This window comes from Sorex fumeus, unplaced genomic scaffold, assembly GCF_029834395.1.
Source record: "Sorex fumeus unplaced genomic scaffold, SorFum_2.1 ptg000013l, whole genome shotgun sequence".
Taxonomy (NCBI): domain Eukaryota; kingdom Metazoa; phylum Chordata; class Mammalia; order Eulipotyphla; family Soricidae; genus Sorex; species Sorex fumeus.
Genome location: NW_026606070.1, coordinates 7460126 through 7487738, shown reverse-complemented (window position 1 = coordinate 7487738; position 27613 = coordinate 7460126). Strand labels below are relative to the sequence as shown.

Below are 27613 nucleotides of genomic sequence, written 5' to 3'. Positions count from 1 at the left end.
CGCTTCCGGCCAGGCGCATCAGTTAGAAATGCAGGTATGAGCCTGCTGGGCACATCAAACCCACGAGCAGCGCAGAAGGGAGTGTAGGATGTGCTGTCCACCAGCGAAGTTAATAAATACCAGGCTTCAACCTCATGAGGCGCTGGACATTACCACTGGACTGCATATCAGAGCAATAACGGGATGAAATCATCTTAGTCTCATGTATTTTGGGTATAATGTATTTTGGGTATAATGTATTTTGGGTATAATGCTGTTTTAGGGCTGGAGCGATAGCACAGTGGTAGGGCGTTTGCCTTGTATACAGCCAGCCTGGACCAGCCGGGTTCGATTCCTCTACTCCTCTTGGACAGCCTGGCAAGCTACCGAGAATATCTCACCCGCACGGCAAAGCCTGGCAAGCTACCCATGATGTATTCAATATGCCAAACACGGTAACAGCAAGTCTCGAAATGGAGACGTTACTGGGCTCAGCTCAAGCAAATCGATGAACAACAGGAGGACAGCTATTTTAGGAAATTTTATTCAGTAGCCTCATTTATGGAGCTGATCCATGCTAGAGATCTTATGGCACTTTTGCAAACTCATGAGAAGACCCTTCTTCAGTGGTGTAGCACTGTCATCCCGTTGGTCTTCGAATTACTCAAGCACCAGTAAGGTCTCTATCCTCCCAGCCCTGAGATTTTAACAGCCTCTTCTTACTCATCTTTTCCCAACGATTGGAGGCTCTCCAAGGCCAGGGGAATGAGACCTATTGTCGTTACTGTATTTGGCATATCGATTATGCCACGGGGAGCTTGCCAGGCTCTGCCCATGCGGGCGGGATACTTTCGGTAGCTTGCCGGGCCCTCCGAAAGGCATAAATGGGTAGGAAGTGTCTTTATAACACGCTCCAGGCCGGAAAGCGGCCTGGAGCATGGCGGTGGTTGGGCAGTGGAGGTTGGCTGCTGGGACTGAGTCCCTTGGGGGTGGTGAGAAAACCATAAAGGGCTGGAGGGAAGAGAGAGGAGTGGAGGTTCTTCAGGCTGTCTAGTTTGGTGGCAGCTACAAGACTCTGCACTTGCAGGGGTGAGCAGTGCCCTCACAAGGATAAACAAGTCGCTGTTCCAATAAATCTTTACTTACAGACATTTAAATTTGGATTTCATACATTTTTACATATCGTGAAATCATCATTCTTGTTTGAGTTGATCGCTGTTACCTCATGGGAACAGTCGTCCCTATATTTTGCCAACCTCTGATGCAGATGATGAAAAGATAAACCTCACAGCTGTCATTTTGTCAAGCAGAGGGGCACAGGGTTCAGGGAGAGGCAGAAAGAGGCAGCACTGTGGGGGGGGGGGGGTCCTGCCATGGTAGCAGATACAAGCTCCCAAAAGCACATGCATCTCCCAGACCCCAAAGGGACCAGATCCAATTGGGCCTGCCAATGAGACCCTCCTGATTATCTCCAAGCTGGATGGGCTAGAAAACAGTGGTGATCGACTTAAAAGCTGGAGCCATGGGACATGTGATTAGTCTCATGAATAAACCTCAATCCACACCTGTCAACTGGAGTGACATCCTTGCCAAGGTCTGAGAAAGTCCCTGGCCAGTGCACTGGAGCCTGACCATGATTCATGCTTTGGAACTGAATACAAACAGATTCTTGAGACACTCACTTGGGGATGGTCACCTCGGAGCCGGTTATTGAACTGAGTGCCACAAAAGCCTCCTGGCAATTCAATCACCATCCCCACTTTTTTTTTTTTAAAAAAAATACATTTAAAGAAAGACACCACAACTCCTGGCTGCAGAGTGTAAAATATATTGATGGTTGTAAAGGGACAACTGGTAGACATTTTAGGTCCACTGAAGGTGGCGTGCAGTAAACAGACGTGCTCTGTGTTGTGAAACCATGTCAGAGAGTTTTCAAACACATCTCCGTCTTGAACAGGAGGTTTTGTTGCATGTTTCATTTTTTTTTTCATTAGCACAGTTTACTACTCTATAGTTCCTATTAGAGTAAATAAATATAAATGGCCATTTGCAGAGCAACTACAGACTTATTGAGATGTTTAACAAGGTAAACTATTTCACAATTAGGTTGACCTTTATGTTTACAGCAAGAGGTCTTATGTTCACTGCTTTTTTCACTGCTGCCGTGGGGTGGGGGAGAGTGGAACGTGGTACCTTCTCCAGTTTACTCTTTGTTCAACAAGTTTAGTCACCAACAGACTCTAAAATGTAACTAATAAAAAATAGCAGTCTGTTAAAAAAATTAAGTTGTAATTAGGCTGTGGGTTTTTTTCCAAGACTCTTAAAGTCAGATCACTTCAATTTACAAGGGGGGAGGGGGGCAAAAAAGGCGCTAGGGAAACCTAAGTAGCAAAAAAGAAAAAAAAATATATTACTGAAAAATACATCTGTGGAACACAGTGGTCAGTTGTAAACAGCTCAGAAGGGCACAGGAGAACCAAGTCCTTCTAGAACGTTAAACGGTCCCCCGTCAGACTCCGCTGCTTCTTTTATTTAGTTTCTTTCTTTTTTTTTTTTTTACTAGTGGCTATTTTCCTACCACAGTGTTGAGCTTCATCATTATATTAAATAACTTATGTGGGTAAAAAGGAGTTTGCTAGCCAGCAGCCAACTCAAAACCTTGTCTGAAGAGGGAGCGAGATTCACGACACAGCACACACGGAGGACAGCCTGAGCCCGCACACACCGGATCGAGCCTTCCAGCAAGAGGACGGAGCTGAGCTGAGGATCTAAGTGCGTGGTTTCCCCTTCTGCCCTCTCCCTTTCTCAGTTAACAAAGAAATATGGGCTTCCTCAGGGCCGGCACTCAGCTGGACAAGTCCCGTTAGCAGCAAATGTTCAACCAAATATATATATATATATAAAAAAAGAAACAAAACCCAAACAAACAAACAAACAAAAATCCCAAAAAACACGGGTGTGAGTGTGCACACACACACACACACACACACACACACACACACACACACACACACGCCTGCGCGCGCACAAAAAAGCTCCATCCAGGTGCAGAGCTGTGATTCACATGGAAATTCCAGGAGATGAATCATGAGCCGAGCTGGGAGCTGGGAACGCCTGAGGATTCTTCCTCAAGGGTCTTCAGTGAACACTGAAGCAGTCTCACAAAGTCAGAGTCAAGCTGTCAGCTGTGGGAAATCAGTTTCCCAGCTGCTCTTGAGTGAGGTTTGCTTGCAGGGACACCAGGATTTTCTAAAGAAGCCAGAAAACAAAGACGAGCCCCTCCAAGGTCCTGGGGTGCAGCAATCCGTGTCCCCTCTGTTAAACTCGGCCTAGCAGGGTGGACCTGAGGAACGGGAAGACAATTCCGTAAGTGAGAATGCAGCGCACACGCTTCAAGCTATGATTCAAACACATTCCTTACGGCTGCCGTTGTCTTTCGGATGTGCTAAGGCTGATGACACAATTACATAATCGACACAAGAAGAATAAAAAAGTTTTAATGTCCCCGTTTTGCAGGGCAGGAGAACTGGCGACTCCAAAGGAATACTTATTCCTGGGTCTGGCCAAGGCTTTATGGCCGGGGTAAATGTGTCTCTTGCATGCTTCTGATAAACACAAATACAGGCCTAAAAGCTTAGATATACAGACTGATCTTATCACAGAGGGGTTTGTTCGGTAGATACGGTCATGCGTCTTCACATGCTGTGATCACTAAGAGCAACTAAATAGTAGCGGACAAAGAACAGGGTAAGAAATACCCTGGGACATGTCTCTGTCCTGAACCCTGCTCATTAAGTATCTGAATGAGTGATTCCAAGCATAGCTGGAAAAGCATCTATGCAAAAGTATCTATTGCCTTCAAAGCTAATGTGTGTGTGTTTGTGTGTGGCACGCATGTATGTATGTATAAAATACACACACAGATACACACGCGCACACACACACACACACACATATATATATATAATATACACAGACATGCATGTTTTCAGGTTGGTACTAATATTCTAGAACAATCCAATAGACAGAGATCGGTTTACAATGATCAAAAGCTCTGTTCCTTATTTCGTGTGTGATGGCTCTGCCTTGGCCGATATCTGCAGTGGCACATGGCCATACATTCTCTAACTGCAGGACGTGTGCCCACAGCTGTGGGTGACATGAGGGGGGGCCGAGACAAATGGACACCCCGGACACATGTGGTCCGTAAAAGGAGAGGAAGCCTGGGGCTGAACACTAGAGAGACGGGGTTGGGGGGAGGAATGGGTAGGTGGTGTGGGGGTGGGCCCACTGGAGGAGGGCCTTGGCAAAGGCAGGGAAAAGCTGAACCCAGAACTCAAAGAGTTTGTTCTGTGAGCTCCCTTCAAAATGATTTTCGCGTGGAAACAAGTCTGTGATAGAGGAGAGTACATCTTCCTATGCGGACATGTTTGCTTATGTATTAATCATCCTGCTTATTCCTCAACTCAGTCCTCAATGAACTCTTGCACTGAGCATCACCGGGGCACTTTTGAGATGTAAGCAACCGCAGTTGGATGATGGATTCTGCCTGGGTCTAAGGCAGTACAGTCCTCCTTTCTTCACAACATTCATTGGTCATACGTTTTAGTCACTAAGATGTCAAGTGCTATACTATACTGCATATAACATACATATATACATTGGCAGAGATTATACAACTGAGTCTTTAGCTTTTGCTATAAATTCTTAGACTAATAACCTCCTCACCTGAGTACGAATATGGTATTAAAGAAAAACAGCCAGGAAAGTATAACAACTTTTATTTAAAAAAATATGTGGTAGATCTGAATAGTTTTAATATGCCTGCATGTCACAGCTAGTGTGGATACCAGGTACCATTTATGCATAGCCAATGCCTTTTATTGTTAAATTATAACTAACGATATAAGCTGTACTAAATGTTTCAAAGGAGAAAGGAGAGATTAAGGGAACTGGGCAATAGTCCACTGGGTAGGGCACCTGCCTTGCACACAGCCCACCTGGGTTCAATCCCTTGTGTCCTGAGCTCTTCCAGGAGAAATCCCTGAGGGCAGAGCTAGGATTAACAATGAGCACTGCCATGTGTGGTTCCCTCCAGCCCCATTTTTTTAAAGAAAGGAGTAAGAAGAGGAAAATTATGAAAACTGGAGTCTATCTTAAGTGGATACCTACAAGACATAATTCATAAATCTTTTATCCAGTAAGATGCACCCTCTGGAGCTCATGTTTACAAGGAAATATCATAAAAGAGTATAATAAATAGCATTTAAAACCAATACAGAGTAGTGCAAAATTAAAATTTTAATTTTGTATTTTCTGACACTGGCAGGCATATTTTATATTATTAGAACTGGGCAGCAACCCCGCAAGACCACTAAAGTCCTGTGATTTTAGGCTTCGGTCTAAAATCTAAACTTCTCTATTTGTATCTGGGAATGAAGAAACAATTCCCATCCTTACCCATCACCGTCACACACCTGTCTATCATGAAGAATAATAATTCCAAAGCCTCTGCACCACATCTCTCTGCTCTAGAAGGTAAAGATCTAACGCTTCCTTTGAAACAAAATCACACACAAAAGAAGAGATCTTGGCTCATGTAACTTAGTCCAATACAAAGTATCAGATTCTAAATGGTTTGGGGAAGAAGAGGAAATGTTCCTGCCAATCTTGCCATAGACCAGAAGATAATTCCCTGCGTGTTATAAGAGAAGAACAACGTGGTGACCTGGATTCTATTATTACTATCTGTTGGGTATCATTTGCTTATTGAAGTATCTCAAATGGTTAAAAATAGAAATATACCTTACCACAGTAGGTACTGTTAAAAATGCTAAATGTTTCTTAACACTTTTTAATTTGGGATGATTATAAATTACGCGTAAATGTTGTTTTACGCTAGAGGCTGACCAAGATCGAGTCAACTGACACACTGATATTAACCCAGGGGTACTTAGGTCTCTTTTATCTAGGCTCAAGTAAAATTTTAGTGTTGGGAATAAGCAGACACATAGTCTGAACATCTTATCTTTTAGATGAAGAAAATGAGTCTGTGCTCATTTTACCCTGGGGTAATTTCAATGCCTTATTCCAAGAAGTAGTAGGAGTTAGAAGAGAGCTGTTCTCTATCTGCCAATATAAAAAAAATTAAAGGCAATAAAACAGAATGATGGCAATGAGGATTTTAAGCCACAAAGACTTTAGTTAATAAGAGATAAGGTGTAGAGGACTTGAAGCTTTTTAGACAGTGAACTTCTAGGGGTAGGAAGTCCATTTTTCATCTTTACATTTTTCACAAGGAGAAGCAACGTGACCCACCTTAAGGACTTCCATCTGTCTTTCTCTATATGATTTTCAGGCCCTTCACTCTCGTAGGAAGCCAAGTAGAGAGCTGCAATCAAGAGAAAGAAAGAATGCATTAACTCAGAGGCTTTCGTATAAATCTAATCGCCTACAATGCATCTCCCTTGTCCAACCTGAGACATGAACTGTAGCAAAACACACTCATGAAAATATCAAATTATGGCAGAAAAGCTTCTGTTTCTTTGAGAAGAACACAAATGTCTACTTAGCCTCTTACTGGCCATCGCCACAAAATTCCATGAGCCTCTCGGCCAAAGTGGCACTTCATTTACTGAGAATCCATTTGTGAGGGGGCAAGGCTTACAAAGGCAGACACTGAGGCTTATACGTTCACTCGGTGTTCTTCATAAGGAAGAGATGGAGGGGGGAGGCTTTCTAGTAGACTTGATTTTTTTAAAAAAACATGAATAGATTAAAAAAAAAATAGAAGTCCTGTTCTGGGCCAATTTGCCATCTTTCTGATATTTATTCTCTATTTTTAAATTTAAAAATAATTCTTCATCCAAAAATGTAATATTATTTGTCGACGTTAAAAACCTTTATCTTGGGCTGGAGAGATAGCACAGCGGGTAGGGCATTTGCCTTGCACGCGGCTGACCCGGGTTCGATTCCCAGCATCCCATATGGTCCCCTGAGCACCACCAGGAGTGACGATTCCTGAGTGCAGAGCCAGGAGTAACCCCTGTGCATCGACGGGTGTGACCCAAAAAGCAAAAAAAAAAATAAAAAATAAAAAAACCCTTTATCTTCCTTTAAAAAAGGTAATTCAGATGTTCTACAGTCTCTATCACAAACACTATCCATTTGCTATTTGAAAAACTGTTCATTGATGCTTTTGAATTTGTCAAGAGAACAAATTCATAATATTTTTTATAAATGTTAACTCTCTCTTATGAACTTTGACTCTCTTTTGGTCTACTTTCTTCTAAACACAATGACTTTTCTTGCCTCAAATTCCCTAATGCTGTCACAGGGCAAGACTTTCCACTACTTTCTCAAACAACAAGGGGTTAGCAAGGAGCTGATTCCTGCTTCCCCCCCCCCCCCCAGTTGCTGTGAGTACCAATATATCACAAACAGCTTTCTTCTCCATTGATTCAAGCCCAAATGGGTGGAAGGGGTGGGAAATGTCTCCCCGCTTCAATAGCTTCCCCCTTGTGCTCCAAGTATTGCAGATCAACCACAGCACTCAAAAAGAGAGAGACAACAAAAGGGAATGCCTTACCACAGTGGTAGGGTGGGATGGGGGGAAGGGGGTTGGGAGGGATACTGGGACTGGTGGTCATGGAGAATGGGCACTGATGGAGGGATGGGTATTCGATGATTGTATAACTGAAACCCAAGCACAAAAATTTGTAAGTCTACAACTGTAACTCATGGTGTTTCACTAATAAAAATTTTAAAAATATAAAAAAAGTATTGCAGATCTAGTATTACAAAGAACACATAAACATACAGTTTTTGCCTGAAATGTGAGGGCCTCACTCAAACTCTTTAGCAGTAAATCATATGGTTTAATATGCAACAGAAATTCCTAAGATGAAAGAGATCAGAAGCCAGGCTTCACGCTACATCAGGACCAAGCCTAAGCATTCCGGCCCGGCTTCCTACGGGCAGGTGAGGCGAGGCTGGGAGCACAACTCACCGTCTTCACTGAACACAGGCATCGTGAGTAGGTACTGCAGGATCTTCCGGTCCCTCTCAAACGGGCACTCCACTTGTTTCCAAGTCATGAATTCACTCACTTGTTTAGCCAGTTCCCAGAATTTCTAGAAAAGATGGGGGGGAAAATGAAGTTAAGTGTTGCCATTACTAAAAAATAAAGCGCTGGTGAAATACTGTATGACTTAATCTCAACTATTAATAACTTTGTAAATCACAATTCTTTTAATTTAAAAAAAGGGAGCTTGAAAGATTCTAATCCACTTGCTTATTCCTTCTGGCTTCAAATCTCTAAACAACATTATTTTCTTAATTTATGAAAAAGTCAGTCTACTTGGTAGGTAAAGGAGGAATTCACTCAAGGGCCTTAGAATGATGATTATGATACCAGTTTTACCATTATTATTGTACAACTAGTTTGTTCTCTTGCTATTTTATAGTAAAATAGCAATGGGAAGGGGAAAGAAAACCTGGTTCTGGAGTCTTCAAGATCAGTTCCAGAGAGGTACTACAACGGGGAAGGGGCTTGCCCTGTCTTGGCACCACCAGGAGTGAATTCTGAGCACAGAGCCAGAAGTAAGCCCTGAGGTGTAAACGACCTCAGGTGTGGCCCCAAAACCAAAAATGAAATTCAAAGCAGAACTTTAAAAATAATCTTTTGACCTATAATGCAAGCTGACACATGCTACACACTAGCGTTCACATTTTTGAAGCTTGCCCTTACCTCAAAGTTGACATGTCCATTTGGAAGGCGGTTGGCACAGCCCTCATTGAGGAAATAAATATCTTTGATTAAAAGACTGAAGAATGGAATCACAATCTAGAGAAAACAAAAGATCCTGGTTGGTTTGGGCTAAAAAAGAAGCCTTAGCTTCACATTCAGAAACACAGGAAGTAAGTGAAAACCATTAACTCTGGGTTACACACAGGGCCCTAGTAATTCAGCATCCTGACAGCACTTTCCTTTCATCCCGAATTCTGAGTTTGGTGCAAATGTCATTAGCAACCAAGCACAGTACAGACAAGAGGCCCTGGATGTGGATGGCTTCCCGGTGTCCCTACAGTTTTTCCTATTTCTTTTTTCAACAAAACCGGATACCATTACATCATGAACTTCTGACTCCAGTTGAAAGGGAAAACTAGAACCAAACTCTTGTTTTTGACTTAGTTACAGCAAAACACAAGAGAATCTTGAAATGGTAGGCACCAACGTTTTGAGACAGGTGGCCATCTCCCTGCTAGAATCTGTCACCCTAGCTTTTAGTTTTCCAGACTTTAGTGGAAGATTAAACTTTCATTTTCACACAGAGACTTCACTTCACCCTTGAGGACTCTGCTCACAGCAGGGGGAGACTCAGGTGTTAAGTACACATGTTGCCAATATCCTGCTACACAAACCTGCCTGTCCCAGGACAGAGCAAGCTGGCATGCGTTCTCATGGGAAATCACCAGAGAGGCAGATTGCACAACAGAGAAGCCCCCTGTGAAGGACAAGGACGAATAGAAGTGTGCAAACTGAAATGAATGGTTGTTTAAAAAACAATAAACCTTCTTGAGCAAGACCATTTTGCCTTAGCTCCTTGGTTGGAGAGGTGGCTTTGCATTTATTAACCTAAAATAACAATCCCTAAGAAAATATTTCAGGCTTGGAGAAAGAGAGTTCATGGGTTCAAGTGCCTTGCATATGGTCCCCTGAGGAGAGCAGGTATGATCTCTGAGCACAGAGCCAGGAGAGAGCCCAGAACACTGCCAGGTGTGGCCCCCAAACCAAACCGAATAAATATCCTAAATCCAACTAAGCCCATGATGAACCAATAACAAAGCCTGACAGTTACTTCTACATTTTTTTTCAAATTACAGTAGGATTTGAAGATTCTAAATTTGCTACAGTGGAATTAAGCACCCAAACATAAATTTTCTGCCCACGTGGTTTATCCAAGAGCAGGTTTTTGAAGTACTCCTAAGCTAATGACTCATGTGGTGTACATAAACTAAATAAATGGGAGGTCTGGAAAACATACATTTTTGGCTCAAATACAAAAATATTAAGTGTCGGTTTTCACTTCTAAAGAGAAATTAGTCTTTTCCCCTCAGGTCATTTTAAAAATAAGGCTTTGATTTTTTTTTTTTTGTTTCCTTGATCTCTGAAAATAACCAAAGTAAATCTTCAGTTTTGAAAACCTCTTCAAATATTCTTTGTCTCATTTGTTATTGTCTTTAAAAATTATAAAGGCTGAATTTCTCAAGATCCATTCACTGCCATCATTAACTAGAATTTCTCTATCATTTAGAACTCAACAGAAATATTACCAATGGTACGAGCACACTTGAACCCAGATTATTCTATAAATGAGAAGTGCTAAGCTTTGGGTTCTGGTGGACTGTCAGAAATCCACTGAAAGTCTGGCTATATAATGTACTGACAGTATGAGCCAAGATTCTACAAATTGAGGCCAGCAGGTCAACCCACACCGATCACCTACTTTGGTATTGCCAATGGGTGACACATTTTATATTTTTGAATGTCTTAAAAAACATTAAAACATTAATATTTTGTGAGCATGGAGACTGTATAAAATTTGAATGATTGTGGCCACATGACTTCATTGGAAAACTGCTTTCTCATACGTCTACATATTGCCCCTGTCTTCTTGTCTATTATTACACCAGAGTTGAGTAGGGTTAACAAAATATGACTAAAAATCCTGAAATGATTATGACCAAGCCCTCAATGAAAGATCTGATCATCTCTGCCTTTTCCATCTTAAAATGGAAGCAATGATAATTACCTCAATTACTTGTAATGAGGAATAAATTAAGAATCGCCTAATAGGGGCACATATTATTAACAGACAAAATATAATAAGGATACATTATCATAAGCAATCCTTCAGAAAACATATAAAAATGTAGTCAAGATGCAGCATATACACTACCAGCTTTTAAGCAAAAGTTTTATTTCTGTGCTCAACGATGTAATGCTGAGCTGTGAGATTTGTGTGGTCCTTGTCATTTACCCTATTGTTAATATAATTTTGAAGGGGGTACATTTGGCAATGCTCAGGTCTTCCTCCTGACTCTGCATTCAGGGATCATTCCTGGTGGGCTCAGAGGACCAGATGGGGTGCCAAGGATCAAATACGGGTCAGCGGCATGCAAGGCAAGCGCCCTACCTGCTGTACCTTTTCTGCTCTGACCCTCTCATCAATATTTAAACTTTTCCTACGATCATGTCATGCATTTTTATCTAGGTTGGCTATACTTCATGTGATGTTTGCATTCATGGAACATGCAAGATGATGGACTATAAATGTTCTGAATCACTCTTCAAAAAAATAGGGGTAAACAATTTCCCTTAAGATACTTCACAGTGCTGGGATGGGTGGGAGGGGGGTATATTGGGGTTCTTGGTGGTGAAATAGAAGTACTGGTGAAGGGAAATGTGTTTGATCACTGCATTACCGAGACTTAAACCTGAAACCTTTGTAACTTTTCCCACAGTGACTCAATAGCGATAGCATAGTGGTAGGGCGTTCGCCTTACAAGCGGCCAACATGGCCGACCCGAGTTCGATTCCTCCGCCCCTCTCGGAGAGCCCGGCAAGCTACCGAGAGTATTCGATATCCCAAACACAGTAACAACAAAGTCTCCAATGGAGACGTTACTGGGCCTGCTCGAGCAAATCGACGATCAACGGGAGGGCCTTTACCTTTACCTTTTTATTAAATTAAAAAAAAAAGATACTTCACAGTGCAGTTGGAGTGACAGTTACAATGAGGAAAGCACTTGCCTTGCATAAGGCTGACTAGGGTTTGATCCTTGGCACCCCATATGGTCTCCCAGTCTGTCAGGAGTGATCCCTGAGTGCAGAGCTAGGGGCAAGCCCTGAGCACACTAAGTGTGGCCCCAAACAAACAAACAAAAACAAAATGGAGGCTCCTGGCTCTGTGGCTGATTACCATAAGCAAAGGAGTCTCCCAGGCTCCCTGCCCTGCTTTCTCCATCACAGGCTAGAGAGAGGCAGTCTCTGCCCACACCCAGCACAGTAGAAGACTTGGGCTCCCATGAACTGGAGTGAACACACAGGCTATGAATAGCAGAAAGCACAACTTGAATTTTTGCCACCACTGTCTTTAAGGAGAACTTCTAGAGTCATAATGTTTTCTAGTTTCCTTTCAAAGTCCTTTTAATTCAGAGACTCAGCAACTAACCCCTCAAAACATTAGCAGTCCACACACCTCGGAATGAATGCTGATGAGCGAGAACAAGTTCTGACAAAGAAAGCGGAGTGGGGAAAGGATTTAAAACCATATAATCATACGAGAGAGAGTGTTAAAGACCTGGAGATATGAATACCCATAGGGGAGAAGAAAGCTCTTTAAAGATTACCTTAATGGCCCCCCTCACTTTGCCAACTGAACTTATGTCTTGACTAGACATTCATGTGGGGCAAAGGAAGTGTTCTGTTCAAATTCAAGCAAACTGGATGTTTGTTTTATAACCTGTCAGAGGAAATAACAGGAGCAAAAAAAAGGGGGGGGCACAGAGATATTACAGCTGCTTGGGTAGTTGCTTTGCACGCGGCCCACCTGGATTCTATTCCTGACACCCCAGATGGCCCCCCAAGGCCCTGACAGGGGGAGTTCCTGAGTGCAGAGCCAGGAGTCAGCCCTGAGCAGCGTTGGCTGTGTCCTGCTCAATCCCTCACCCCTAAATCACTTCAAGGCTTGTAGCAAAAATGTTCTGATTTGATCTTGGATGTGGTACCACCTTAACTGCATAAATTTGAGATGTGACAGAATAAAGATGTAAGTTCTCTCTAGTTGTGCTTCCAGGAAGTTTTTCTTGTTCTTGTTTTTGGTTCTGCATCACATCGGGCAGCACTCACAGGACCACATGGAGTGCTGGGGATTAAACCTGGATCAGCCACAGGCAAGGCAAGCACTCGAGCCCCTGAACTGCCTCTCCAACCAAGAAGATGTTTAAATGGAAATTATTATTATTTTATTAAGATCCTTATTATTAAGAGTCTCATTTAAATTCAAATGAAAGACTTAGTCTCAATATTCTCTTGACTAAAAGACTGATATTACCCAGAAATATTTTCATTCCTAGCCTTTGAGACCAATTGTAAAATTAAAAATGACATGTTTCTTTTTTTTTTTTTTACATGATGGTGATTTCACTTTGTGAATTAACTAAAGTTCAATTCCTATACTCCATGGAACTGACTAAAAATAGAAACTAATCAGGTGGAATTGTACTACATGATGTGAAGGATAAACAGGAGTCTTCGTCTGGGGGGCGGGGGGAAACATACTAGAACCCCACAGTAAAATACAGAGTGAGATCTCAAAAGAGGCCAGAGAGGCTCAGGGTCATTTCAGCCAGTTCTGCAGCTTCCTCTGGAGGCAGAGGCCGCCGTGACCACTGCCTAACCCTCTGCGCACCTGAGGGTCCTATTGAGAAGAATCACTTAAACTGGGGGTCGGGGGAGGCAGGTGTGGGGGAGAGCAGGATGGTGTGAGATCAGGGGGTCAATCAGGGGCAGGACGGGATATTTCACAGGAAGGAAACCAGGTCTGAGGGGCCACCGTGGGGAAAGTGCTGAAGAAATGCTGCAGAGAAGGGAAGGGATGTGGCGTGTCTCGTGCAGGAAAGGGATGTGGCGAGTCTCATGAAGGGAATGGGACATGGTGTGTCTCATGAAGGGAAGGGACGTGGAGTTGCAGGCATATCCTCCCACAGAGCCTTGCATGTCCCTCCAATGCATCAGCGGATGCTCCAAAATTTAATAATAAACAAACAAGCAAATCAGGCTGCCAGTGAGATCTTTCCTTCAATCCAGCCACACTCGCACCAGGAAGTAAAATTTCTCTCTCCCATTTGTTCATGAGAAAATGTGAGTACTGGGGCTGGAAAGAGGGTGGCAGGTCAAGGGCTCGCCATGGCCGCTGCTGACCTTGGTTCCCCACTGACACCACATCTGATCCCCTGAGCACCCCAAGCTCTGGACCCCTAAGCACCGAGCCAGGAGTAAGTCTAAGCACAGCTGGGTATGATGCAACACCCCCCCCAAAGTTGAAAAGTTAATATATATTCACAGTATCGGCCAAAAATGAACTGCACTGGGGTTTTCTCTTGTGTGGAGGATCAACTCCATCTTTCAAAGGTGGGGTTTCTCTTTGCATGAGTTTCTCTTTTAGATTATTGTAGCTGAAGGTTTTATTAAAAAGTAAGATGTCCTGATTTTTTTTAAATCCTCATTTTTTATTTTTTCTTTGCTGAAGATCATTTAAGTTAGATGAGGGACAGAACCTAAGCAGAAAATGACTTTTATTGAGTAAACTACATCATCGGTCCACATCTACTTCTAAGGACACATGATTTCCAAATGGCAAATCATCTAACTTATCCTTCTTGCATAAAAAAAATATGGCCCTGGAATAGGCCAAGGGGATAATGCAGAGTCAAGGCTATGGTTGATTCAGGAGACCCTCAACCATCAGCAGGGTGCAGGAGATAGAATAGGATCGTTAACTTCTCAGACATCATGCTGGTCACTTTTTTTTGACACCCACATATCCAATTAGTAACAGCAGGCCTCATGCTACAGAAACTAACCCACGTCCTGAAAATAAATGACTTAATCATGGGAGGTAAGCTAACTCTTTTGAAGAGTTGAGGTTGCATTAAATCAGCTACCTTCTGTAGAGCTTAAATGTCCATTTTCCATTAAACTTAATTATTCACTAAAGCTATTAGTCATCTCGGCCTATGACTTCACTCATTGCTTAACGCACAACTAAGACACACTACAAAACACTCATTTAAATACTGCAATAGCACATTGACATAGATCTGTAAAGTTCTATGTCAAGACACCTCTCCCTTTCCGATGGCAAGTGACACACTTTCTACAGCGTCAATAACTTGACAGCATCGATGTTTAGAGCAGAACAGATCAAAGACGCTAGGTGTGGTGGTTCACGGTGCAGCTCAGCACACAAAAAGCCGCCAAACCATGGACCATCTCCCTAACTAAGCACATACCTTCTCCCTGCTACTGTGAGCAGTCAGTGACCGTTGTGCAGCCCCACGCAGAGCTGTTCGATAATTGTAGAAGTTGCTTGAAGGGTCCATTTGATGCTATGGACAAAAAAAGAGGGTATAAACTATTTCTCCCCAATATGTAATGGACAAAACCACACTTCTACCTGCACATAAAATTATATGTTAGGGAACTCTTTTTGTTTGTTTTCGGACCACACCTGGCTGTGCTCAGGACTTACTCCTGGCTCTGTGCTCAGGGATCACTCCTGGAGAGGCTCGGAGACCATGAGGGGTGTTGGGGGTTGACCCCTAGTCAGCCAGGTGCAAGGAAAGTGCCCTGCACACTGAAGTATTGGTCTGGCCCCAAGTTAGGGAACTCATTAAGGCTTATTACCTATCTCTCTGTCAAACACATAGGCATGACCACAAATGTTTTCTTCCCTGAGGTTCCTATTATTTATTTAAGCTGATGTCAGTTTCGATAATATTAAACCTAGACCAGATTCTTTCCTGGTTACCTGTTAAAACCAGACCTGAGACTGATAACAAAGAGTCAAGCGTCAGCACAAGAAAAATGTTCTGGTTTCATTGTGAAGGTTAACAGATCAGTTGATGGTTAGCCATGGACAGTGATCCAACGCCAGCCAGAGAATGTGCTCTGGCATCATTCGGTAACAAATACTTCTCAAATAAGTAAAGCACTCTCTCTTACAAGAAGGAAAAGAAACCTGCTTCATAACACGAATAAAGCATCCTGCATTACATCAGGATGCATTTGTGGGGGAGGGGGGATGTCAGGGGGAAACTGAGGAAAGAACTCCTTCTAAGGTAACTTTTTTTAATAATCTTTCAAGATGGCAAATTCAAAGCATAAAGCCACAAGGTGAAAATGACACAAATGTGATTCAGACACGTTTTTTTTAAAGCATAATGCTTTACCCTCAGATTTTTTATTGGAAAGGTGAGCTATGTTTGTTGAAAGGGTGCCAAAGGAGGATTTCTATGGGGACAGGAACCCCCCTCTCCTGGGACTGTGGAAAGAAATGAAATCAGTCAGCCCACACTGACACAGAACTCCTGACTGCCGGCACTCAGAAGCCATCCTGGTCCATAATGCAAAATGACTGACAATTCACCTTTTCCGGGCCGTTAGTCCCCAAATGGCACCTTTCTCTGGGAAAAAACCACTGACAACCTGATTTGTTTCCCTCCTCTAATTCCAACCCCTATCCTTTCCCTGCTGTGCTGAGGACAGATGTCTGTTCTTCTTTAACACTGTCTGGGAAAGGTGCAGGATTGTGGATGAATTCTGCCTCTGGGGTAATAAATGTCCCCCCACCACAGCAAAACTCAGTTTTACGTACCTCCAGCACATCAAACTTCGCAGTCTTCACCTTGGCCCAGGTTTTCTTTAGTCGAGAGACCGGGCTCATATTCATACCAGCTTCCCATGTTAAACAGAGGGAGAAGAGAGAAAGGTGAAATAGAGAAACACGAAAATCCATTCACATTTAACACTTGGAATAAACCTTCACTACCGAGTCTAGGTTTGTTTGGAGCGATAGCACAGCGGTAGGGCACTTGCCTTGTGCGCGGCTGGCCTGGCCGAGCCGAGTTCGATTCCTCCGCTCCTCTTGGAGAGCCTGGCAAGCTATCGAGAATATCTCGCCTGCACGGCAAAGTCTGGCAAGCTTTCCGTGACGTATTCGATATGCCAAACACAGTAACAACTCTCACAATGGAGATGTTACTGGGCCCGCTCTAGCACATCGATGAACAACAGGAGGACAGTGCTACAGTGCTACCTACAGTGCTACCGAGTCTAGGCTAACTGCATGGAACCAAAGCCTACCCCGTTCCACAGGAGCTGCCCCCTCCCGAGTCCCCCTGGTTCAGAGAAGTGCCCCCCTCTGCTGAAAGCTCCTTCACATCTCGCTCAACCAGATGCTCTTCTACTCAGTTATTCCAGTCTGTGAAGTGGCCCTTTTAATTGGTATTTCTGATACCTAATGATATGAAATGCCTTTTCATGTAAAAGTGGCCCTCTGTATAACCTCGTAAAATCTCTTTGCGAGTAATTTGCCCTTTGTCTTCACTGGGTTATTTGTCTTCTTTCTACACATTGGTTTGTAGGGTTCTTTTCACATTCTGGTATTTTTTTTTTATTGGTTCACTATGAATTCTATGGGCTAGGGAAAACTTCTCCCATGATAGGACTCGCCTCACAAATTTTCTTATGGGGGAAATTAAGCAATTGAATATACGAGGAAAGTTAAAGTAACCTTCTATTACCTAGACTCTGAACCTCTGAGGGGTGGTTTAAACAAATGCCCTACCCTCTGTACTATCACTCCAGCCCCAAGAGACCATAGATTTCTATAGCATTTGATACTCTAGCTGCCAGAACACATCAGAGCACTTAATTCAGGCGAGCAGCCCACAAGCTTTTTGAACAACTTACAAACTTCCATAGGTAAACATTCATGTGAGGATCAACTGACTAACTATAGCCATCTATTCTTATCTATTGAAAACAGATTACATGTACTTGTACAAATTCAGTTAAAGTACTCTGAATATTCTATAACAGTTCAGAATTAAGAAGCATAGTCTTCATGAAGAAAACTGTACTATCGGCTAATCTGCAGTGCACATTTCTCATGGAACATATCAAACGAAAGGGCATGTATCACCTAAAGAAAACTCACAAATTATTGCCATCAAGGAATTAAAGTTGCCAATGTTGAAACACTCCCGCGCTACGTCAATGAAATACTCAATCATTCTTGCTCGGTGCTTCTTCTTTACAGGCTGAAAGGAGAGGAAAACGGGGGTCAGATAGTCAACATGTAGATTCCACAGAAGTAGAGCAAGAAGGAAAAAAAAAGAACTAAGAGACAGTGGAAATTCGTTTTCTTACCATGCAGATTTCTGTAGCCACCAAGTAGCTGAGGCGATTGAACCATTCCACATACGCCTCTAAGTTCCGCGTTTTCTTCCGGTCGCTGTAGCAACTCTATGGAGAGAGCGAAGAGAGCAAATGTTGGGAGAACAAGAGAGAGTGTGTGTTGGGGTCTCATTTTTGCATCACAGATGGGCTGTTTGCCTCCGGTTCTGGATGAGGAAAGCTTTCTAGGAGGGGTAGGAGGGAGAGAGAGGAGGAGGAGGAGGAGAGAGAGAACTTTCCTGATGTAACAGACTCTCCTAGTATGGTGAAGTGAGAGAGGCGAGAGAGGGAGAGGCAGGGGGTGAGGGAGGAAAAGAGGGAACAGAAAGCTGGGATTCCAAGGGAGTCTCTCCCAAGTGGGCGATACCCTCGTTCCAGAGAGTGCTTGAACATGGGAGGAAGAGCAACCTATTTGCATTGGGGTGCAAGTGTGGGGTGGATCCTTTCTGCTTGTTCACTTAAAGAAGGTAGATCTCCAGATGGTGTTGAGTAATATTTTTCTCCTGAAAGCCATAGGCAGATAAATAGGAGCCTCTGCTGAAAGGTCCAGAGACACACTTTGATGATGCACTTCCCTCCCAAAACACTGTTACCCTGGGTACCATCTGTCCTCAGTAGCACTATTTAAAGAGAGGGGTTCGGGCTGTCAACTGACGCAATCTTGAATGATCAATGGGATGGAATCCCAACTGCTAGAAAGATTTTTTTTTTGCTTAATGTTAAAAGTAGGATGAAGTTTGGAAGTCTCTCACAAGGAAAGAAACATCTTCCAGGGAAGAGCAAATTCACATCTACAGCCAGTGTCGTCTCAAGTAGGTGAGTGACACTTGTTCAAAGGGAAAAGGGGCTCGGCTCATCTCCGGGTTCAAGGCCAAGTTTTAACCGGCTAATTACACCCCTCTTTCCTGCCTCTCAAAGCTGCACAACAAACAAAAAGGCCCATTAGCCTTCCATTGCAAAACCCAACGCCGGCTTCCTGTCCTAAGGGAAACTGTTGTAAGGCCGGAAAACAGCTGCTGCTCCTTCTCCAAAGGGGATTTCATGAGTGGGTGATGTCTGCCTGATAGTTCAAAATGCTTCTAGAAATTGGCCCAGGAACTGTTTTATTCTACTCTGATTTTACAGTCTGTGTCCAGCCGTTGCTACCTGGAACATGGGCTTCTCTCGGCTGGGAATGTGCGCTGAGGGGTTCACCTTACAGGGGGCATCCCCGCAGTGCATACCCTCCCACCCATTCTCCGGGAGCTGCATCCTGTCTTCCCGCCGCTGAGTCAGGAGCAGAGCATTTTCTCGTATTTTCTTTGACTTCATCTGCTAAAACCATTACGCTCAGCTCTCCTACCTCCATCATCACGGATGCCTGCATCTACTTGTTTAATAAATTTCCCAATAAGGAGTGGGTGGGAGGGGAGAGAAGATTGTGAAGATAATGCAAGACCCAGGTCAAGGAATACTGCCAAAAACCAGGCCACAACGACAACACCTCGGTTTTTCAAGCCTGAAATCAAACACTTCTCATTTCTGATTCATCTCCACTATCACAGACTCACCGACTGAGGAGACCTTGGTTTTGGCAGGGGGGAGGAATGAGGCGGAGAGGAGAAGGGGGTAGATTTTTGGCCACACCTGGTGTGCTCCAGGCTTACTTGGGCTCTGTGCTCAGGGATCACTCCTGGCGGTGCTCAGGAGACCAGAGAGGGTATGGGGAACTGAACCAGGCTCAGAAGCATGCAAGACAAGTATCCTCAATACTACCTCTCTGGGCCCCCAAGGAGTTCTCCCCCATTTTTCAGAGCTGGTCTCTGAGTCGATGGATTTACCTTGTCATTGTCCAAAGGGTCCTTCTGCACAAAGGCTTGAACAAATTCTTCTGGCCCGATATAGTTGAGCCTCTCCTGAAACACAGAGCCAGTAGGTCAAACGCCAGCAGGTATTCAGGGCAGGAGAGGACACGCACCATCACTTCTGTGGACTTTGGGCACCAGACCCATTCTGTTTTACAGCTTAGAAAATGAACCTTAACCCAAAACACTCATCAACCCCACAAAGTCTCAACAGAGGCAGTTTTCTGCTTGTGGTCAATGCTCTATCAATAGTAAAAGATGAAGCAAGTTAGAGGGACAGGAAGTAGATACGAAAGGTCAACTAATTCTGGACTTCCGTCTTGCAGAGGGCGGCATTTTAAAGCCAACTCCCAGAGGGGCAGGAGTATCCAGCTTAAAATGTCCAGAAGAAACCCGTGCCCGCTGTTTCACTCATATTTCCCACTGGGGTTATCCTGACTTCTCCTGCGACACTGGTACTGACTAACACAATGTCTGGTTGTCACAACAAACCAGGTCTGGGGATCTGCCCATGTCCTTACCAGCTCGATATGAGTCAGCTGCTGCGCCAACGTGTAAGGATCACTGCAGACAGTGATGATGTCCCTTTGGATGGACTGTGGTTTGGTCTTCAGGACTGTGAGCCTGTCCGTGGCTGTGGAGCTGATTTTGGCCAGGACTTCCTCGTACTGGCTGAGGGCTGCAAGTTTGCGGATCAGACACTGGATCATCTGCTGGACGTTCTTCCTGTAGGTCTGCCAAGGGAATACGCAACGGATGACCCCTCATTTGGCACACCTAGTCTCAATACTTTGCTCACTCAGAATCACACACACATGGGACTTTACCCCAAGAGTGTACACCATGTTGGTGCAAAGTAACAACAGGTTTCAGTCCATCTCTAGCCTTTGCAGACCGAGTGAAGCCCTTTCTTGGGCTCCTTGATGGCTCTTGGGAGAACAATTGGTATGCACCAAGAAAACACCATGGCAACCTGTTTATTTGGAACCACACACTGCAGTGCTTGGGGCTTACTCCTGGCTCTGGGATCACTCCTGGCAGGGTGCAGGGACCAGATCTAGTGCCAGGTATCAACTCTCTCAGTTGCACTATCTCTCCAACCCCAGGGTGACTTTAACTGTTGAGGAAATTCAGTGTAATGAGAACCACATACAGTTAAAGGTCCTCAGCGTTGGCACAGTGGTTCACTTATAGCAGGTTAAACTGCACTGATCAAATCAGATCTTTCATTTCCTGGTGCTATATTTTTTTGTTGTTGTTGTATGTGTGTGGCGGGGGAGGGGGGAGGTCCACACCTATGGACTTACTCCTGGTTCTATATTCAAGGATTGCTTCCTGCAGTGCTTGGGGAACAGTATGGGATGCTAGTAATCGAATCCAGATCAGCCACATGGGAGTCAAGTGCTAACTGTTGTACTCTCTCTCTCTCTGGTCATATATATTTTTTTAAGGCTACTGTCATAATTTTCCACTTAGAAGAGTGGGGTGACCGTATAACAGGTAGGCCATTTGCTTTGTATGCGGCTAACCAGGGTTGGACCCCCGGCACCTGTATAATCCCTGATTCCCAAAAGGAATAAGTCCTGAGCACAGAGCCAGGAGTAAACATTAAGCACAGCCAGGTGTGAAACAAAACAAAAAGCAAACAACAACAACAACAGCAGCAGCAGCCCCCAACCCTTTTTTTTTCCATTTATCATCCCCAACCTCAACAGTTGAGGGACTTCTGGACAGAAATATACCACTATTTCCCACTACAATTCCCCCAACCCCCCCACACACACCTGCCCCAGTAGCTTCCTGACAGATTAGCACAGGTTTCAGGGAGAAGAGATAGTCATTTCTGATATCTAACTTTCATTTGGCGCAAATGCATTTCTTTGCTTTCACTGTCAGTGCTAATGTCCACAACCAAAATTTTACACATTGGAGACTAGAAAGGAAGACGAGAAGAAATCCATCACTTGTATCATGATAATTGTGATTGTTTGTGTCACGTATTATAAAAGTCAAGAGTTAACCTTACTGTGTAATTCTGCTAACATCAGTTTCTCTTAAGTGTTAAAGTTTTTGCCCACTGCAATAACACTACTAAGGTGGCAACTGCAGGCGGGCATAATTGTCATGTGCAAGATTTTGGTTATGAACATTTGCAGTGACAATGAAAGCAAAGAAATGCATTTGTGCCAAATGAAAGTTGACTTTTGCCTTCTCTCTACAATCAGAGACCCCCTCCCCAAATCATTGATGGAAGAGCCTTCTTTTTAATGGCTTTAACAATAGAGTCTTAAAAAAACACACGGCACTTGTACAAGGGTTTAGAAGACACTATTTGATAAATATATCACTCAAGTGAAATACCTTTTTCTCTGGAATTAGAGGTATTTCATGACAAGTTGAGGGGAGGGCGACTTTAGACGCCTCACCTCTTCGCTTTTCAACATCTTTGGTCACTCTGAAAATCTATCCACTGCTACTGGTTTCCTCAGTCCTCTGTCCTGAATGTTAGATTGAAGGAATTGCTATATAAGAATGAGATACCACTCCATGGGGCTGGAGCGATAGCACAGCAGGTAGGGCATTTGCCTTGCACGTGGCCGACCCAGGTTCGATTCCCAGCATCGCATATGGTCCCCCGAGCACCGCCAGGAGTGATTCCTGAGTGCAAAGCCAGGGGTAATCCCTGAGCATCACCAGGTGTGACCCCCCCCAAAAAAGAATGAGATACCACTCTAAAAGGGTGCATCCAATTTCCAGTTGCAAAACTCAAGATCATGAATAGACGCACACTGCGTACACTCAGTGTGGAGAATGCATTCGACATAGGGTCAGCATCACAGTTAACGGGGACCACTCAAGGCACGATCTCCAACTGCTATACCATTGTTACTCCAAGAGACATGGCCTTGTGCTAGTCAAGGGGCTTATCTTCAGGGGTTACCTCAGTCTTTGAGAAAACAAAATTTTATGTACACAAGTTCACTCGTTTCCAATGGGTCAGATGTTTTTACTATCTTGGCAAAAGCCACACTCAGCTATTACTCACAGACTAGACCTGACTCTGAGCTCAGGGATCACTCCTGGTGAGACTTGGCAAACCCCACGGGGCGCCAGGGAGAACAAACCCAGGTCAGCCATGTGCAAGCCAGGTGCCTTACCCACTGTCCTATCTCTTCAGCCCCATGAATGGATTTCTTCTCCCTTTGATTTTGGTTTGTTTTGGAGAGCCACACCCGATGTTGCTCAGGACTTACTCATGGCTCGGCAAACAGGGATCACTCCTGGTGGAGCTTGGGGAAATGTAAGGGGTGCAGTTGATAAAACCCACATTAGCCACGTACAAGGTAAGTGCCCTACCCACTGGACTTATTGCTCTGGCCCCAACAAAATAGCTTTGCAGAGGGAAAATTCCAGCGACCTGGTGGAATTCTAGTGACTTCTCTGTAGTTCATGGAGGATACAGCTCCCTGAACAGACAAGAAGAGAGATCCAAGACATCCTAGGAAGGCCAGAAGGAGGAAGCAGGAAGAAGAAAACCAGGTAAATAACAGAAACAAAATGACATGAGTCACTTCTACAGTTGGGTGTTGACGCCCATGGACAGAGGGTCAGAAAAAAACTCCTGAAAAACATGCACAAAACTCAAAAAGAGGGTAATTTAAAAGAGAGAGTTAGAACTGAGAGAAGCCGTGGGTCCTTCTGCTTGCTGTGAAAACACTGAGGCCATAGAGAGAATAAGGAAACAGTCACAACAGAACGCTACTCAACAATAAGCAAAGATGAAATCCTGCAGTTTCATGCCACTGGGTGGACCCAGAGGGGGTCAGGCTGCGTGGAGTCAGACAGCGAGGGACAGACTGAATGATGTCTGGTATGTGGCAGACAGAGAACCACAGTAAGGGAACAGACCACGGCCAGTGCTAGCAAACGCTGAGAGTCTCTCAGAGAATAGAGTGTGTTTGGGTGCGGGGAGAGGGAGTTGGAGACAGCAGGTACCCTGACACCCTGCTGTGGGTATGACACAGCCATATTAGATGCCCCAAACATGACTACCAACAATGTCATAAATCCTGCTGCCTAATTAAAAAAATAATTCAAATTTTAAATTTAAAGAATTTCAAATTCCCCCATAAAATGAGAATTCTAAGATTCATTCATAAGAATGAATCACATGCAATGAAGGTTTTGTTGTTTTTTCACCCCCAAAAGCCACGAGAACTCATTTGAAAGGATGCCATTATCCTCTGTCTCCCTCCACATCTCCTGCATGAATGTTCTCTCCCCATGCACCTGGCTCCACCTGCTTGCTGCTCAGGGACCCCAGGGAGACCCCTGTCTGTCGTTAGAAGCTCCCATGTCTCATCAGAAGCTCCCAACTGAGAAGCGACATGTACAAGCTGCAGAGTCTGCACCGCAGACATGAGTCTGCCTTTTTTTTCCTGCAAACATGCCAAGTGACGGTGAGATGTGGCAACGGGTGAGAACCTATGTTCTTCTGGATTAGCTAGTGAAGATTCCCCTTTCCACTAGGGATGGGACATAGGAATGCACGGAGGATCAGGGCATGCAAAATACAAGGGGTAAATACACACAATGGAGTATGGGGAAAAGCTACTCAACAAATGGGTTTTGTGTGTGTGTGTGTGTGTGTGTGTGTGTGTGTGTGTGTGTATGTATGAGAGAGAGAGAGAGAGATCCAGACATCAACAGAGAGAGTATGCATATGTGATCTCTTCGAAGAAGTTCTCTTTGTCATTGATTCCATGGGAGAAGCCAAGCTTTGTGTTGTTAAGCATACTTCTTCACTGAGTCATGAAATTCTAAATATGTACTTAGTCTTTTTTACAACTTCAAATGCTGGTGACAGTAATTATCTGGCAAATAAAGATAGAAGTTCTTATTATAAAGACCAGCCCCTTAAGGAAGAGAAAATTGCATTCTACCCACTCTAGTCATTTGTCATGTAATTCAATCATTAGTTTCATTTCATGTTTCTTGCAGGCAAGTCCTAATAAACCACTTCATTTCGGGCAAATCCCCAGGGGGGGCAAACATATTAAGCCAAATTATGTGGAACTGTCTTAGCAGTTTCAGAAGAATGGAGCTAAATTATAGACGGGAGCACACCTGGATCCACTGAGCGCCAAAAAAAGTCCCTGAACTCCCAGGCAAGATGCAACAGGTTCCAGCCCAACCTCAAACTCCTGCTTGCAGAGGGCAATAATTTCCCAGTGGAATTTCTTTCTCTCCCAGCAACTGATTAGTTCGTCTGCCCATTCATTCATTGGAATCCTACTCTATGCCTACCAGACATGCACTGAGCTAGGAGTTAAGGATGTGGCAGTGAGCAAAGGCAAGAATATTCTGCACGAGGAACAAGCAACAAATATTTCAGAGAGCCATGGAGGAAACATGGTAAAAGCCAGTAATGGGGGTGTGGGTGATGGGGCCTGGGGGTGAGGGAAGGTCCCCTCAAGGAAAGTCACAGAACAAGAGACTGCCACGCAAAGAGCTGGTAGGGACATGACGGCAGGGCAGTTACTTCTGTGATTGACAGGGATGAAGAAGGAGCAGACAACTTAAGGAACTTGCCAAATGACACTCAGACCAATCAGGACCCAGGGGGCGACCACCCACCCAGCTCTGGCTCTGATTACCAGATAAAATAGTGGAAGATGGGGTCAGAGAGATAGTATAGTAGGTAACTGTAAGCGACTAAGCCAGGTTTGATCCATGGTACTGCAGGTGGGTCCCTGAGTACCAATGGTGATGTCCCAAGCCATAGAGCGACTGACAGATAGGAACAAAGAGGAGGCAAGCCCTGTGCATCCCAAACAGACACAGATGGAAGCCAGGCTCAGACTTTCTGAAGGAAACCTCCTACTGAGGTGATCTTCTGAGCCCCTTGTCATAAACTAAGTTCACTGGGCCAGTCCTGCCTCCACTAGGCCAAGCCAACACTGAACCCCCTCCATCATAAAATTTACTACAGAACCACACTGTGGTGCTCTGTGCCTGCCTTTGTGAGGGAGAGACCTACGGATCAGCACCTCAGAAGAGACCGGCAAAACAAGAGTGACAGACACAGCCCAAGTGCTGAGGCCACACTACACTTGGCCGTGCAGGTGTAAAGGCCACTCTGAGCACCTGCCTCCGAGATCACTCACGGGGCAAGAGCAAATGGGTTGACTGAACTTTCACAAGCAGAACATAAAGGGTTGAAGCAAGGGTGCATGTTTGAGGGCTAATCTGGTACTGTTTCACCCAGACTGTTTTTTCCAAACCAGGGGGAATGAATGGTGCAAAAACATATTCCCCGGAATACACAGGGTATCTGGTTCCCTGATCTTTGGAGCGCAGCCCTGAAAGAGTGAGTTCTCCAGGAAAGTTGCTCATCAGGGGAATGTGTATTTTAGATGATGAAGTAAGACATCACTGTCACTGCCAAACGCTTTATCTTTCTGCTCCGTGAATGGCTGCATCCGCACCTCAGCAACTCGCTCTCAAGAGGTTGGCAGCCACACAGAAACTAAAAGAGGACCTCACCCAACAAGCCCCGACACAGAAGACCGGCCCTCCAGGCCCGCTTCAAAGCCCTAACCCTTGCTTGTCACAGCTACTTAGCGCTTATCAAAGGCTCATTGGGGGGAAGTGATATTTAGGGAAAGATTATCTGAGAGGCTTGCTTTCCCTCTCCACCTACTCCCTGGCTGACTCAACTTCCAGGCAATCGGGGAGTCATGTGTTTGCTCACTGTTTTCTCCTATCTGAAAGAATCACATTTTCTAAGTTTACCTGTTAATTCTGGCCTCAGTTTTTAATCAAGAAGCACTGGATTTGAGCTTTTAATTTGGAGAGGCTGGCTGGGGTCACATCAGAGGTGCTCAGAGCTTACCCCTGGTCCTTTGCTCAGGGACCACTCCTGGAAATGCTTGGGGGATTACCTGGGTGCCAGGGATCAAACCTGGGTCCTCCACATGCAAGGCAAGTGCCTTACTGGCTGTACTATCTCTCTCGTTCTTCAAGGAACACTTGTTATGAACATTCCACACTTGTTATGAACATTCCAGGGTGCCATAAGACTAAAGACCTCTAATTTCGTGCCCTGAAGAATTGGTATGTGAAAAGCATAGACTATATCTCCCCTTTACGTGGTGCTCAACTTCAATCACAGTAGTCCTGGCCTTGAGTATGGCTTCTCAATGCTAACATACTTACTTTCTCCTTTCATGGAACACACTATTTTATTATGTACTCCCAATTACTTTTTTTAATATAGTAACACTATTTATATTACTTTGTGTATGCATGCATGAATATATATAGCATGCTTTTAGATATAAAATGGACTATATCAAACCTTTCAGAAGGAAGAAAGGTATAGGTATATTATTGAAATACAACTATAAATACAAATATATTATTGAAATTTCATTGAAATACACTTGCAACATGAATCCTACACATGAATTGGTAAGAACATACCACCATATTAATCACATAAAACTCTGGACTGGGGCTGGAGAGATTGTACATTGGGTAGAGCACTTGTCGTGCACACGGCTGACCCAGATTCGATCTCCAGCATCCCATATAGGCCCCCAGAACATCTCTAGGAGTGGTCCTTAAGTACAGAACTAGGAGTAAACCCTGAGCATTGCCAGGTCTGTCAAAACAAAACAAAACAAAAACTCCAGACCATAGCGCTTTGAAGAGGGGGCTGGATAATTCTCTCTATTTGACAGCAAACAGAGTAAACGCTACA

The 27613-nt window shown here is 44.2% G+C and overlaps 1 protein-coding gene and 1 non-coding gene across 2 annotated transcripts in view; one reads left to right on the top strand and one right to left on the bottom strand.

Moving 5' to 3' along the window:
- Positions 1 to 1754: 1754 nt before the first annotated feature.
- Positions 1755 to 27613, bottom strand: part of RASGEF1B (RasGEF domain family member 1B) — a 415260-nt gene continuing 389401 nt past the window's right edge. Inside the window, exons 6-15 of the mRNA XM_056111408.1 lie at positions 20370 to 20582; positions 19825 to 19899; positions 17978 to 18073; positions 17766 to 17868; positions 16422 to 16501; positions 15058 to 15153; positions 8729 to 8824; positions 7988 to 8111; positions 6298 to 6370; positions 1755 to 3322 (exon numbers count right to left, since the gene is read on the bottom strand). Coding sequence (XP_055967383.1) covers positions 3298 to 3322; positions 6298 to 6370; positions 7988 to 8111; positions 8729 to 8824; positions 15058 to 15153; positions 16422 to 16501; positions 17766 to 17868; positions 17978 to 18073; positions 19825 to 19899; positions 20370 to 20582 — 981 coding nt within the window. The 3' untranslated portion in view covers positions 1755 to 3297. The remainder of the gene's footprint in view (positions 3323 to 6297; positions 6371 to 7987; positions 8112 to 8728; positions 8825 to 15057; positions 15154 to 16421; positions 16502 to 17765; positions 17869 to 17977; positions 18074 to 19824; positions 19900 to 20369; positions 20583 to 27613) is intronic.
- On the top strand, positions 12398 to 12524 carry LOC130020834 (small nucleolar RNA SNORA27). The gene has a single exon (XR_008792037.1). It is a non-coding gene; the product is annotated as a small nucleolar RNA SNORA27 (small nucleolar RNA).